General features: G+C 43.3%; 1 protein-coding gene across 3 annotated transcripts in view; it reads right to left on the reverse strand.

Moving 5' to 3' along the window:
- DNMBP (dynamin binding protein) overlaps nt 1-13,471 on the reverse strand; it is a 104,888-nt gene that overhangs the window by 19,391 nt on the left and 72,026 nt on the right. For all 3 annotated transcript variants that reach the window (XM_059398334.1, XM_059398336.1, XM_059398335.1), the window contains 2 exons: nt 3,204-3,397; nt 2,247-2,346 (listed from right to left, as the gene is read on the reverse strand). In XM_059398334.1, the coding sequence (XP_059254317.1) occupies nt 2,247-2,346; nt 3,204-3,397 (294 nt within the window). The remainder of the gene's footprint in view (nt 1-2,246; nt 2,347-3,203; nt 3,398-13,471) is intronic.

Genomic DNA, 13,471 nt, shown 5'->3' on the forward strand with positions numbered 1-13,471 from the left:
GTCTCCATATTGAATATCTGCCTGCCTTCTTCTGCGTTATTCCTTTGCACCGTTTCCGCATCGACATTTCCAGAACTATCATGATCGTGCTGCTGCTGACGTGTGCCCTCCACTCACTGCAGTGACCTTCTCTGTAGGGCCCACTCTACACCAATCACCAACTCGCCAACCTACATCTTAATTTCCAGTGTCCTTCAAACTGTGGGTCACAACCCATAAATGGGTCATGTGATCTACTGTGTGGGTCACATTCAGCACTTTGTGGAAATAAATGGCATAGAAAAGAAAATCTCAAGCAATGCTGGACACAGTCAAAGCGCAGACATACACACACACGAATCCTGGGTCACAATGTAAAATAGATTTCTTTCTGTGAGACAGGGGTAAAATAATCTAAAACTCTATGTACCCAGAATCTCCTGGTGCTTTTTTCTCCTCTCCTTACTCAGACAAGCCCCATTCTTTCCTCCCTCACCAGATCCTGTCCTGTCTGCACTAGAATCCTTCCCCAGTCAGATTACTAATGCGAATTCTGCACTGCTTTCGCCAGCACCCAGTATTACCTTGATTTTGGCTGAGTTCTCCCCCTCTCTGTATACTTTTTCCATTTCTATTCCTGGCTCATAGAACTGCTTGGAAGGTACACTGTTGTTGCAGGGGTGAGACTTAGTGTAGAACAGTTTGAATAATTCCCTACTACCTGTGTGATTTAAAAAAAAAAAAAAAATGGAGGCTGGGGCCTAGAGTAAATATATATGTAATTGTGGATATATGATAAACTCTCTGGAAGGCAAGAGAAGAAACCTAGTAACACTGGGTGCTTCTGGTTTGAAGAGCTGGTGGAGAGGGAATGGGTAAGAGCCTTTTTCATTAAGTTGTTCTTTGTAACTCTCTATGTGCAGTGGGAATGTATTAAAAATAAGCTAAATTAGAAATATATTAAAATAAAAAAACAAAGAAATATACTCAAATAAACCTGATTTCCCCAAAAATTGCTTATGCAATTCATGCCAAATTTGCCCTTTGCTAGTGGGTCACCAAAGCTTTAATTTGCCCGCATTCTGTTCCTGTGGCCATTCCTCTCCCAGGTGAGTCAGGTGAATAGTACCTAGTTTAAGCCAACATCATGGTCACATTCTCCTTTCCACGGATCAGCTTAATAAGCACATGCATGTGACCCAGTTGTGGCCAATGAGAAATAAAGAGAAATCTGATAGGAGAGCAGTGGGAAAGCACTGCTCACTCTTAAATGACACAGGGTTACTTTTCCCTTCTGCCTGATGTGTCAATGTGTATAGGGGGATGGCTAGAACTGCGGTAGCATCTTGTGACCATAATTCCAGGAAAATAGCAAAATGGTAGGATGTCCTTCCCATGTTGTACGAGAGCTGGTGTGTGTGACCAACAGAAGTGACAGTATGTCATATCCAGAAGACTCTGTGGGTCTCCCATCTTGAGCCTTCTCTCCACCTTAGATCACTCACTGGGAAAAGCCAGCTGCCATGTCCTGAGGACAGTTCCTGGAGAGGCTCAAAGGGCAAGGAATTAGGGCCTGAAGAGCTGAGGAGGCTTCCTTAGAGTGGATCCTTGAGCCCCAAAGGATGACAGTTCAGGCCAACAGCTTGACCCCCACCTCCGGAGAGACCCTGAGCAGAGCTACCCAGCTAAGCCCTTCCCGGATTCCTCAGCCACATGCACTGTGGGGTAATACATGTCCCTGATTTAAAGCTGCTAAGTTTTGGTGTAATTTGTTACAAAGCAATAGATAACTAACACAGTTCCTTTGTTGATTAAAAACAGATGCCTGTTTTTCAAACAGTTTTGACCATGACCCACATGACAGCCAACACTGTAAATCGTGACTCAGCATACTTATATGTAGAGTTGAAGTGTCAAAAAACTGTAGCTGTGCTTATTCTTTACAATATATTCGGTATTGTCTATTTTATTTTATAGACAAAAGTAGATACTGGGTGCAACCTGTGCTAGCAATCTCAGGAGTGTCAGTCCGGAAAACCCACACTATGTGACATCTAAAATCTCTTCTACTGCTGACATCACCTCAACGTAGGCCGTAGATAAAGGAGAACAGAGGGCCAAGTGACCCCTGAACTAGGTAGCTAGAATCTCATTTTCTAGCTTCTCAAGGCTGCTTCACCTCTTACCTCCTACCCATGAAGTTTAACAAATGTGGTGGTTGCGAGGTGGGGAGGAGCTGCTTCTGAAGCAATGGCAGGAGGTCATACCTACAGCATCGCTGATTTCCAGATCTGCCAATAACTGCTTTGAGGCCTTAATCACCATCTGCATATTTCCAAAAAGTCCTTCAAAGTCAATGTTTGGTATCTGAGAAAGGGAGACAAAATGTAAAGATGCATGGAAATGAAATTAATGGCACACCATTCATACTAGGAACATCTCTTCAAGGATGGTACAAAACTGTTGAAGGTCATCTTCACTTGCCATCACCAAGATTCCAGAAGAGAAGCGTCCAGCATTGTCTTTAGTGTCACTCTTTGTCCCTGACCCAGTTATTCTCAGCTCACTCCCTGCCCCCACTACCTTCCTAAAAGGACCGTGTTACCAGTTTGGTCTAGAATTATACTGGGATACAAATTCCCATGCAAAATCCAAAATCTGATGGCAGTGCCCACTTCCTGTACTAGCTCTTAGGAGTGAATGTTCCAGAAGTATAAACCCAAGCCAGGCCCAGATGGTCAAGTAACAAGCAATATGGACAGTAAATGCCCAGGAGGCTGTTAACCTTTTTTCCCTACCTCCAGCATCTAGACAAGTATCTGGCACACACATGAAGGTCAGGGTTTCCTGAACAAACGCTGTACTGTCAGGTGCAAGAGCCACCGAACCCGCCGTCCCCAGACTTCATTATTATACCGCCTTCCCAATGCAGTGACCATCCAGACTGCCTGGGAGTGTCTTTAGGAGCCACAGAAGCAGGGAATGTCCCGGGAGCTAATACAGCAAGTCTGGTAAGTTAACAGTAGTCTCGGGAAGTGACAGGATGCTGAAAGCGTAAGTTGCTGACACACACATGTGGGGGCCCTTCAATTAAGAGCAGGAGAAGCAGTCACAGCCTTTATTTCAAAGCCAGTAATCCTTGTGGTGAAAGCACCCGTAATCTAATGCTCCAGGCTTGGAGAATCACATTCGGGGTAAAGCAAACTTTCTCGCACGGCTCCCACCTGTGCCTGCTGCAGGGGCACCATGATGTGCTCAATGCACATTTCCAGATCGCGAACGTAGTCTCTCTCTGTCTGGAGAAGCTCTTCTATCACCTTGGTTCTCTTCTCCAGCATCCTCTGCTCTGGGTTTTCGGTGTACACGGACCCAGGAGGGGCCACCGGTGATGAAGACTGGGAGGAGAGCAGCGTCATTTCTAGAAGGGAAGAGAGAACTGGTCAGCAGCTCCGGGTGTGGAAGCAAGACTCTTCAACAGTTCAGGCTGAAAAGAACACATTCCTTGAGAACCAAAGTCTCATTGCTGTCAACCACCAGGCAATCTGATCACACGTCAGTTCCAATTATGAACAGATGAAGGGCTGAGAAAGCCATTTCTGCAAAGAGAACTTCTCTCATCGGTGTGATAACATTTCTAGAATTTATCCTAAAAAAGAGAAGCTGGCCACTTCAGGAGGGCAAATCAGTGTCCAAAACCCCTTGGGAAAGAGGCTGAGAGAGGGGCTGTTCTTATAAGAATTGCTTTCACTTAATTATGTGTAAAAAAAAAAACCAATGCATGAGGTCAGCAGCAGAAATACCAAACTGGACGTTAAAAACACTGATGGAGCACATTAAAAAGAATATTAGGGGAACATGACAATGACAACTAAGGAGAAGACAAGAGTTAGATGGGAATTACCTGTCCGAGAACTGGGTGACTTACATGGCCTACTGTGTTCCAGTCACCGTGATGGAGGGTGAACATCCACAATGAAATATACAAAAATTATCTAGATTGTCCCTACTGAAACATTAATGAAGACATGAGTACCTTGTTATTCCAAATGCCCTAGAAGATACAAAAGTACTAGAAAGATGAAGTTCTTTTTAATGTTATTTTCAACCAAAAGAACCTCTGTAGAACCATACCGTATGAACTAAAAACAAAAACAAATATGTACCTGGTCATTAGCTTTTACAATGACCCATTATTGGCTGCTACACATGATGGTTAGCTACACATGATGAGATTCATAAAGATGGGATGGCATTTGTTCATTAAAAATAAACATTAAACACTAAAATAAACACGAAAAAAATCTGAAAATCAAGCTGACTCTGCTCAGTTTATTTCAAATTCCTTAAAAATCCACATTAAAAAAACTACGAATTTGGTTGAGTAAATATACTAATCTGGGTGTGATCACAAGAATATTTTTAGCAGATCTAAGAAGCAAAAACACATGTGTTGGTACGATTTATGGGAAACGAGGCTTTCACATCAGACTTTAGTCTTCAAAAATCTTCCCCACAGCCCCTTCTCTAGGAATTCCAATGTTTAAAAAAGAATGCACCCAGATTCTGGTTTCTAAAAACCACTCTCCACTAAAAGGAACCAGAATTCTTTGGAGAAATAACTAAGATTGGGGCAAGGAAGGTACAGGTGAACCGGAAACACTGAATGGCAGAAAGTAAGAAAGTGCCCAACAAAACAATGAAAGTATTTCCAAAAGGCATGGAGGTGGCTTAACATGGCTCCCACTGGCCAAATCTGGTATAATTTGAGTATCAAAGTAAATAAGCTATAGACTATAATCCATTGACTAAGAATCCATGAATTCATATTGATAACATATAAGTATATAAGTAAATGGGGAGAGGATAATGTTTTTGCTTATGGTATAATGTCAACTAATAAATATAGAAGAAATGATGGGAATTAGAAAACCAGCATTTTGCAATGATCAGAATAAAATGTGGTCCAGGCATAAATCATCAATGGGTGATTCTGGTGTTGATGGTGGGGTCTGATGATGAGGATATTTGCAGTTTTGAGATCGTTACTACAAATTACTTATTAATTACAAAAATGAAAAAATAGTGACTATATATAATGGAGAAAGGGAGAATATGGTCACTGAGTAAACAAAATTCACGTCACCAATAAGGGGCAAACAGACATCATATTTTTCTGTTTGTCATATCTGGAAACAACACATATCCCTTATGCGGTATCCCCGTCAAACATGCATAAATCTCAAACAAATCTTGAAGAAACAGCAGACACATGCAGATTGAGGATTTGTATTCTTCCAAAATGTCACGTTATGAAAGACAAGCAGGGGCTCCCCAATTGGTGGAGCCTGTGAGTCTTGATCTGGGGGTCATGAGTGTGAGCCCCCCACTGGGTGTACAGTTTACTTAAAGCAAGCAAGCGAGCGAGCAAAGCCTGAGAGTTCCCAAAGATAACTGAGGAGATGATATATAAATGCCACGTGTGAATATGAACTAGGTCCTGATCTGGGGGAAAAATTCCTACAAAGGACGTTACTAGGGCAATTGGTGAAGTTGTAATATTGACTATAAGTTAGATAAATGATTAAATCAGTGAAAAATTTCCTAAAATGGCAAATCCATGCGGTCAGGTATGACATCCATGGTTCATACAAAATGCACACATGGACGCTTACAAAAAGACACAATGTATGAAACCTACACTCAGTCAGAAAAAAAGTGTGTGTGTGTCTATGTGTGTGTGTGGAGAATGAATACAAAAACCTAACAAAATGTTAAACACTGGTGGAATGTGAATAAAGGATATACAGGAGGTTTTTGGTACTATTGCAATCGTGTAAATTTTATACTATTCAAAACAAAGTATAAAAAGACATAATTGGAAAATATCTTTCTTGAAATTTTTTTGGGCAAACGAATGACAGAAGTTCAAGCATAACTCTTATTTCACAAGAATGCTAAATCATCGGCCCAAATTAATTGTAGCATACGTAAAAATTCATTTTCAATAGCCTTGTTTCAAATTTTCTTTGCAATTACAAGCAATAGGATCTCACTCCCAAATATGGTTCCATAAGTGGCAAGTTGAGAAGAGAAGCTCATTTTTAAAATGTATTATTATCTTTTTTATTTAGGAATAATTGACATGCTTGCTTTAGGTGTACAACATAATTATACGTTACTTTTAGAAGACACTCGTTTTTAATACAGGACAAAAAGCTCTGAAAGGGAGAACATTTATTGAATTTCTACCAAGGGCAATACACTTTACCTATTTATGTCCCTGAACTTATTTAATATTCATGTCAAAACTCTGAACTTCTTATTTGATTTATTATTACTTGATTTAATAGAAAACGTGGGTTTTGAGAGGCTGACCAACTTGTCCCAGGTTATGTAGTGAGGAAATGGCAGGGCTGGAATTTTAATCTGAATATATTTCAATCTAAATCCTATGCACTTCACCCTGTACCAATTTGCCTCCCTAGACTGGAATCTCAACTAGAAAAGGTCAGGGCTTTATTTGCCTCAACTCTTGAAAATTCCCTGGAAACTATTCAAATCTCAGGAATCAAAATTCTATTAATTATAATAGCTGAAAGCTTAAGTGTATTCATCAATCAAAAGCCAGCAACCTACACTAAGAAACTCGATTTTTATTTTTATTAAGAGAAAAATGAAATGGTAACAATTCTTTTAAATGACCAGTGTGATGCTTCCTTTTTTCTTTTTTTTTTTTGGCAGGTGTATTTATAAACTCTTGGACCAAGAACACTTTAGCATGATTTAAAATCCTCAAAGACTGTATCAGCAATTTTGTTAAAATTCTACATGTTTCTGAAGGTATAGGTGACTCTCAAGCTCTAAACACATATTAATTCTCAAGATTAAGTCAAACTAGAAATATCTGGCTTGAAATGACTCCAAATGTAAAACCCATTTTCCGTTATTCCATGTATTGCGTAAGGAAAAAGTTCTGATGTAAAATTTTAGTGCCTGGGATGACCGAGTGAGAGAGGGGGCCTCCTCGCTCAGCGAGCTGCAGTGTGGACAGGCTTGGAACCCTGCTCTTCCCTGCTCTATCTGGTCAACCCCGACAGAGGCCACTTTGACCTCTGGGCCTCAATGTCCTCATCTGTAAAATGAGGGTAATTGTGCCTGCTTTGCCAAGCTGTTGAGGGAATAAACAAGGCCATAACTCAACACAAGTTAGTTCTTTTCCCACCACAGGCCAAAATATGTTCTCTGCACCAGATTTAGGTAAAATGCTCCAAGTCAAAATGCTCGTCTGTCAAGATACTGGAACACTCCACTTTTCTCTCAGAACAATAAAAACTGAGGAAGCACATGGAGGAGGAGGCTGAGGCCAGTACCAGCCCACACTGCCCTGTGCAGACCAGCTCCCACCTTCTTCCTGGGATGGCCCTAGAGGAATTCAGGGGCTGGAGCCAAAGCTGATTGCACAAAATTAGTCTCTCTGATCAAACAGTTCGTGCGGGGTTGTTTCTTTCCTTTTGTTCCCCTTCCCGGTCCCAGGTCCCACCACCTGCACAAAGTCCCCATTCCAGCCACTCTCAGGACCCCCACCCCGCAGGTTAGCATGCGTCACCAGGCTCCTTCCTCGGTGGGGTAAGGAGGGGGTCCAGCAACCCCGCAGTTTCCCTCAACTCTACAAGCCACACTTGTAAGCAGGGTCACAGAAAAAAAGCCACTCACTTCTGGCTTCCTCTGCAAGCTGGATCTGGGTTTGGTGGGGAAAGTCTCTGACCTGCCGACAAGGTCCCCAGCTGCTCAGGCTGCCCCACCTGCTGCTGAGGGCTCCGGTGCCCCGGGACGCACCTGCAGGGCCCGAGGGCCGCAGCCAGGGGGAGGACGTGTGGGTCCCAGGGTAACAGGCAGAGCAGAATCTTCCCAGAGCTCTGGAATGCTCCGCAACCCCCAAATCCTTTGAATAGGGTAGGCATTTCCCTGAGGCTTTCCCACATTTACATATGAATCGCCCGAGTCCCCGAGGCTATCACGGCAGGGCCGGTTCTAAAGGATGGAGCTGGAATCCTCCTGGGGAACGAGCGGCAGGGTGAGGCCCAGCTTTACTCAAACTCCACACCTTCCTCTCACGCCTTCCTCTCCTGCTCCTTAAAACAGTCACAGTTTAACTTCAGGAGGTTTTAATCGAAGAGTATTGCCTCCCACTTTGCCTACGCTTACTACGCTTTGTTTTGGGGGGATGCTTTCTAGGGAAGAATTCTGAAGGCCTATCCAGCTCTCATTTAAGAGGCAAGTAGACATTAAGTAGACAAGTGGGTGGTACTTGTCTACTCTGTCTGCCTTAGGACCTGGCTTTCGGCAGCACCCCCTCCTCCCCGCTGGCCAGGGCTCTGTCCAGGGACCCAGCCCTCCCACTTTGGGGCCTTACCCTGTAGCCAGCAGAATGCAGATCCCAGTGGGCCGGGCCCAGCACAGCAAAGAGAACCCGGAGGGATTTACAGGGCCTGGGAGCCCTGCTCACAGCTCTCAAGCACTCACACTTTGAAAGAAACTAAGGAAATGAAAGCTGCAGAAAAAGAGGCCACTACGTGAAAAAAAAGAGAGAGAGAGAGAGAGAGAAGGGAAAGAGTGGAAAAAAGAAAACCCGCATCAGGGCAGGAGCTGGCTCTGGGGCAGAAGGCTCTGAAAGTGCTGAGCCTGCACTTCTCCATCGCACCCGAATCTATTAATGTATCACCAGTAATTGAAAATCAGATGTCAAGCTAACTAAGAAACGTCTCTGTTGGTGAAAGTTTGAGCAAGCTCGGAGGTGACAGCTTTCGGTAAGAGCCCTTCACGCTGCGTCTGGAATGGCAGTTCTCTCTGGGAGGCCCCCCCACCTCCCCAGTCCTGGCTTCCCTCCACCTGCTCGTGCAGCCCCTCGGAGCTTCGGAGCTTCGTATTTTAACCAACACTTACAGGGCCTCACGGAGTGCGTCAAGCATGGTTCTCAGCACTTTACAAACACCAGGGTATTTAATCCTCCTAACAAGCCTACCATATCGTCCCCATGGCACGGGCGAGAAACGAGAACTCCGTGAACCGGCTCAGTAAGCACAGTCCTCAGTAAGCGCAGCTGGGACTGGAGCCCACCTATGGCCCCTGACCCACAGCTACCGTGTCTGCAGGCAAGTGAGGCCAGCAGTGACCCAAATTCTACCTGGGGGGGGGGGGGGGGGGGGGGCCCCCGGGGGCCCCAATGGGGGGGGGGGGGGGGGGGGGTTGGCGGCCACCAGGGAGCCAACAGTATGGCAGGGCAGAGCGGCTCTGAAGCACCCACCATGAGCAATTACATATGTAAGCACATCTGCATATCTTCATGTAAGGGGATCTGTAAAACCCCATTTGGCAGAATCAATAACCCCTCAGGATCCAATCTAACGGTGTCAAGCACAGTAACGATTCCACAGTATTCTGATAATTTACAGCAGAACATACGTGAAACCAAGGAAAATGCTTATTTTATGCTGTCATCTGATGGTTTTCTGACTTACAGAGTCATCATCTTCCTAAAGGAAGGGGGGAGCTCCCCCTTCAAGAACCCTCAGCTCCTTCTTGTCAACCCTGACAGACATGATACCTCAAGGGGCAGGGCAGCAGGTAATAACTTGTAATACTGTTATTGTTTTGTTTTTTTAAGATTTTCTTTATTTAGGAGCATCTGGGTGGCTCAGTTGGTTAAGAGCCTGTCTTGGGCTCAGGTCATGATCCCAGAGTCCTGGGATTGAGTCCAGCACTGGGTTCAGCGCTCAGCAGGGAGAAGCAGGCTTCTCCCTCTGCCTACCATAACTTCCCCTGCTTGTGCTCTTTCTCTCTTTCTCCCTCTGACAAATAAATAAAATCTTGAAAAAAAAAAAACACTGCAAAAAAGATTTTTATTTATTTGAGGAAGAGTGCAAGAAAGAAGGCGAGCACATGCAGTGGGAAAGGTAGAGGGAGAGGGAGAAGTAGGCTCCCCACTGAGCAGGGAGCCGGACTCAAACCTGGGATCCTGGGATCATGACTTGAGCGAAAGGCAGATGCTTACCTGACTGAGCCACCCAGGCGCCCCTACTTTCTCTACTTCTTAAAATAAAAAAAGTCAAACGTTTTAAGCCAGAAGTTTACTTTTAGGAAGATATTATACATCAGTAGTTGGACAAATGCGCAAGATGCATAGGCAGGGATGTTCTCCAATGTGTAAAAAAAATTCAGAACGACCTAAGCAGAAACAGCCAAACTTTCTCCCCAAAAGGAACTGGTTAAATAAATTACGGCATATCTGTATGACAAAATACTATTATAGCCACGGAGATACAGATTTTTATTTAACATGGAATGTTGTCTGTGTGTGGTTAAATGGAAAAAGCGTACACCAAGAGTTTATGAACAAACTGCGATTTAGTTAAAAAGGGAAAATACTTTCAGTGCGTATATCTGAAAATGAGAAAGTCTTGGCAGAGATGGAAGTGCTGATTTTTTTTTTTCCTTTCTTGGGCTGTGTTTTCTAGTATTTCTACAGTGAACATGTAACGCTGATATGACAAAGAGTAAAAAGGTGGAGGAGAGAACATTTGCTATAAAATGAGAATATTCTAACACCAACAGTTCTCAATTACTCTGTTAATCCATTGCAAACTCTTTCTTCACTTTTTAATGATCTGAGGTCTCTTTGCTGGCCCCATCCCTGTAGACTGCCGGAGACAGTGGGTCAGGAAATGCTGCTTAAGTAACAACACCACAGTCTCCCGAGCAGGCTGTCTTTGTAAATTTGCCCATCTTCCCCAGTCCCAACCGGGGCAATCAGAAATCCTGGTTTTCCCGCATTTCCTGCCATTCCAGGCAGGCCACCCAGCCCCCACCCTGTCTTTACCTTTAGCACCTGTAACACTCGGGGCCACCCGGCTTCAGAGAGGAATTGATCCCCTTTAGGTCCTAAATCTCAAAGGCAACTGAAAAAACTTTCCCTGTAGCCTTTGCTCTGTAACTGCCACCTACTTTGGCAAGTAGCCTCTAGCACAGTCCCTGCTGGGAGGGTTTCCACCAGGGGGAACTCAGCTCAAAACTTCTCATTTGCCCCTTCCTTTTTCTAGATCCTATCCGGGTCTTGGGAAGAGCCAAGGAGTCAGGCGCACCGTATCCAAGTCTGCACCTTCCTATACTGCTAGGCTGGGAAGTTTAATTCTAGGACCAACTCAAGCACCATTTTTGAACACTTTCCAATACACATCACTCCTAGAGGGGTGTATTGCTGGTGGGACAGCACTATTGTTACTTAATCTTTAGGCAGCAGAAGTGGAATTATCAAGAGAGCAAAAACAGTTTTCATAAAATAGCCTGCCAAGAATAAATTATTGAGTAAGCAGATATCGATTATAATCAGCCCCCCCCCCCAAAAACCTATATATGAAAAACTTTATTATCCAAACACACACGTACCTGATGTTATATTTACCAAGTCTCTTGAAGGAAGTTATTATTGCTCTCATTTTACAAATGAGGAAACAGGGGCACAAAGCATTGACATGGCTGGTGTGTGACTGCAGGGCTGAGACAGCTGCATATTCAAATCCAGCATCCAGAGCTTGTGCTTCCCATGAGGGGTCAAGGTCTGTTCTGGATTATAGGTCTTCTTCCTATGCACATGGCCATGCCTGGCATTATAGTTCCAATTTTAATCATGACACCACGGTGATGTTTCAAAATTTGCTCATGTCCGTGCCCCTCTGGCTATTTTTCTATCCTACCCTATAAAACTAGACTTTGCAGCTTCTGTGAGGTAGTTAACTTTTATTCCTTCCACTTGCTCTCATAGTATTTTACATATCCTTTATAAATGAGCATCCCCCCACAATCAATTTCCCTGAATCATAATCCTATTCAAGTTCTAACTACAAAACTGTATGAATATTTAATAGGGAGCTACCAAGCAGAGTGTTAGGCCATTGGGCAAGTAGAAAAAGTTGAAATGCCCTCAAAAGCTTTCCTTAGTCTCATCGGGAAAGTTATGTCATCTCTCCTGAGTTCAGGAATAGTAAATGGAACAGGGTATAACTGGTGGTACTTAGAGTTACTCCCATTTGATTTAATGAATCTACTTGAACAGGCAAAACATAAATTCATGAAACAAACGAATAATGCAAAATAGAATCAACTTAAGCATTAAGGGCTTTGGTTATATTTATTAGAATGAACCCAATCTCTCAAAGATTCTTTCCAAGTGTGATCCGATATTTTGATGGTAAAATCTCATCAAACTCAGGATATCTGACATTATATTGCTAGTATCTGTTTTCTAGCTGAAACACGGAAAAAAAAATAAAACCTCAACACAAGGGAAATATAAGTCAGGTTTTCCCTGGGAACCCAATCATAAAGTATTGTGTTGGTTTAAACAAGCTCTGGGTAGTGGAGAAGGAGAGTAGTCCCTCTCTCCTTCTCTATCTCCTCTGGCTTCCATTTCTAAGCAGTTTCTGGAGCTGCTTCTAAGATCTTCAGAGGACAGCAGGTATAGTGAATAAAGTACTCAAAAAAGCCCTGGGATCTAGCCCTGCCTCCCCTCCTTCCTGTGTGATCTCAGACATGTTACAGAACCTCTCTGGAGTGTTGTTTCCATATATATATATATATATATATATATATATATATATATATATATATATATATATTTATATATTTATATATTTATATATATATATAAATAAAACAAAAGGGTTGGGACTCGTTGGTCACTTCGGAGATCTAAACTCTTCGGTGATGTGCTGCCTTATTACTTCATTTACTCATCTCAGTTTGGAGTAACCACATCAACTACTAACTAGTCCCAAAAGCAGTGGCACTTGGTATGTAAGGCCTCTTTGGACCCACCCAGGCAGCCACTTCATCTCCTCAAGCCCTGAGGACAGGGTCCTTGCTGCCGTTATTATGGAACTCAGTGACGCCAACTTCCAGTATATGTTCCCTTCCTCATCCTTGAACATGACAAGCCCAGCTTGTCTTTCTAACTTTCTCCTCACCTTCTGTCCTTTAAGTCCAGCTAGATGAAAGCCTCTCTAAATCCCTGCATCGGTCTTTTCCCTAAACTTCCCTTCTTGAGCAGCAATACAAAATAATACATACCAGGGCACCTGGGTGGCTCAGTGGGTTAAAGCCTCTGCCTTCAGCTCAGGTCATAATCCCAGGGTCCTGGGGTCGAGCCCCACATCAAGCTCTCTGGTTGGCAGGGAGCCTGCTTCCCACTCTCTCTCTGCCTGCCTCTCTGCCTACTTGTGATCTCTCTCTCTGTCAAATAAATAAAGTCTTCAAAATAATATGTACCATTTTATCTTTTTTTTTTAACACCCTCAAGTCATATTTATTCTAGGAGTATAATGCCAGTTCAACTTTTGAAAATCAAACAATATAATTTACCACATCAACAGGCAAAAGAAGAAAAATCATTGGACCAAATCAATTGACGGGGGGAAAATACATTTGAAAAAAATCCAAC

The sequence above is a fragment of the Mustela nigripes genome, chromosome 4 (genome assembly GCF_022355385.1).
Source record: "Mustela nigripes isolate SB6536 chromosome 4, MUSNIG.SB6536, whole genome shotgun sequence".
Lineage (NCBI taxonomy): Eukaryota > Metazoa > Chordata > Mammalia > Carnivora > Mustelidae > Mustela > Mustela nigripes.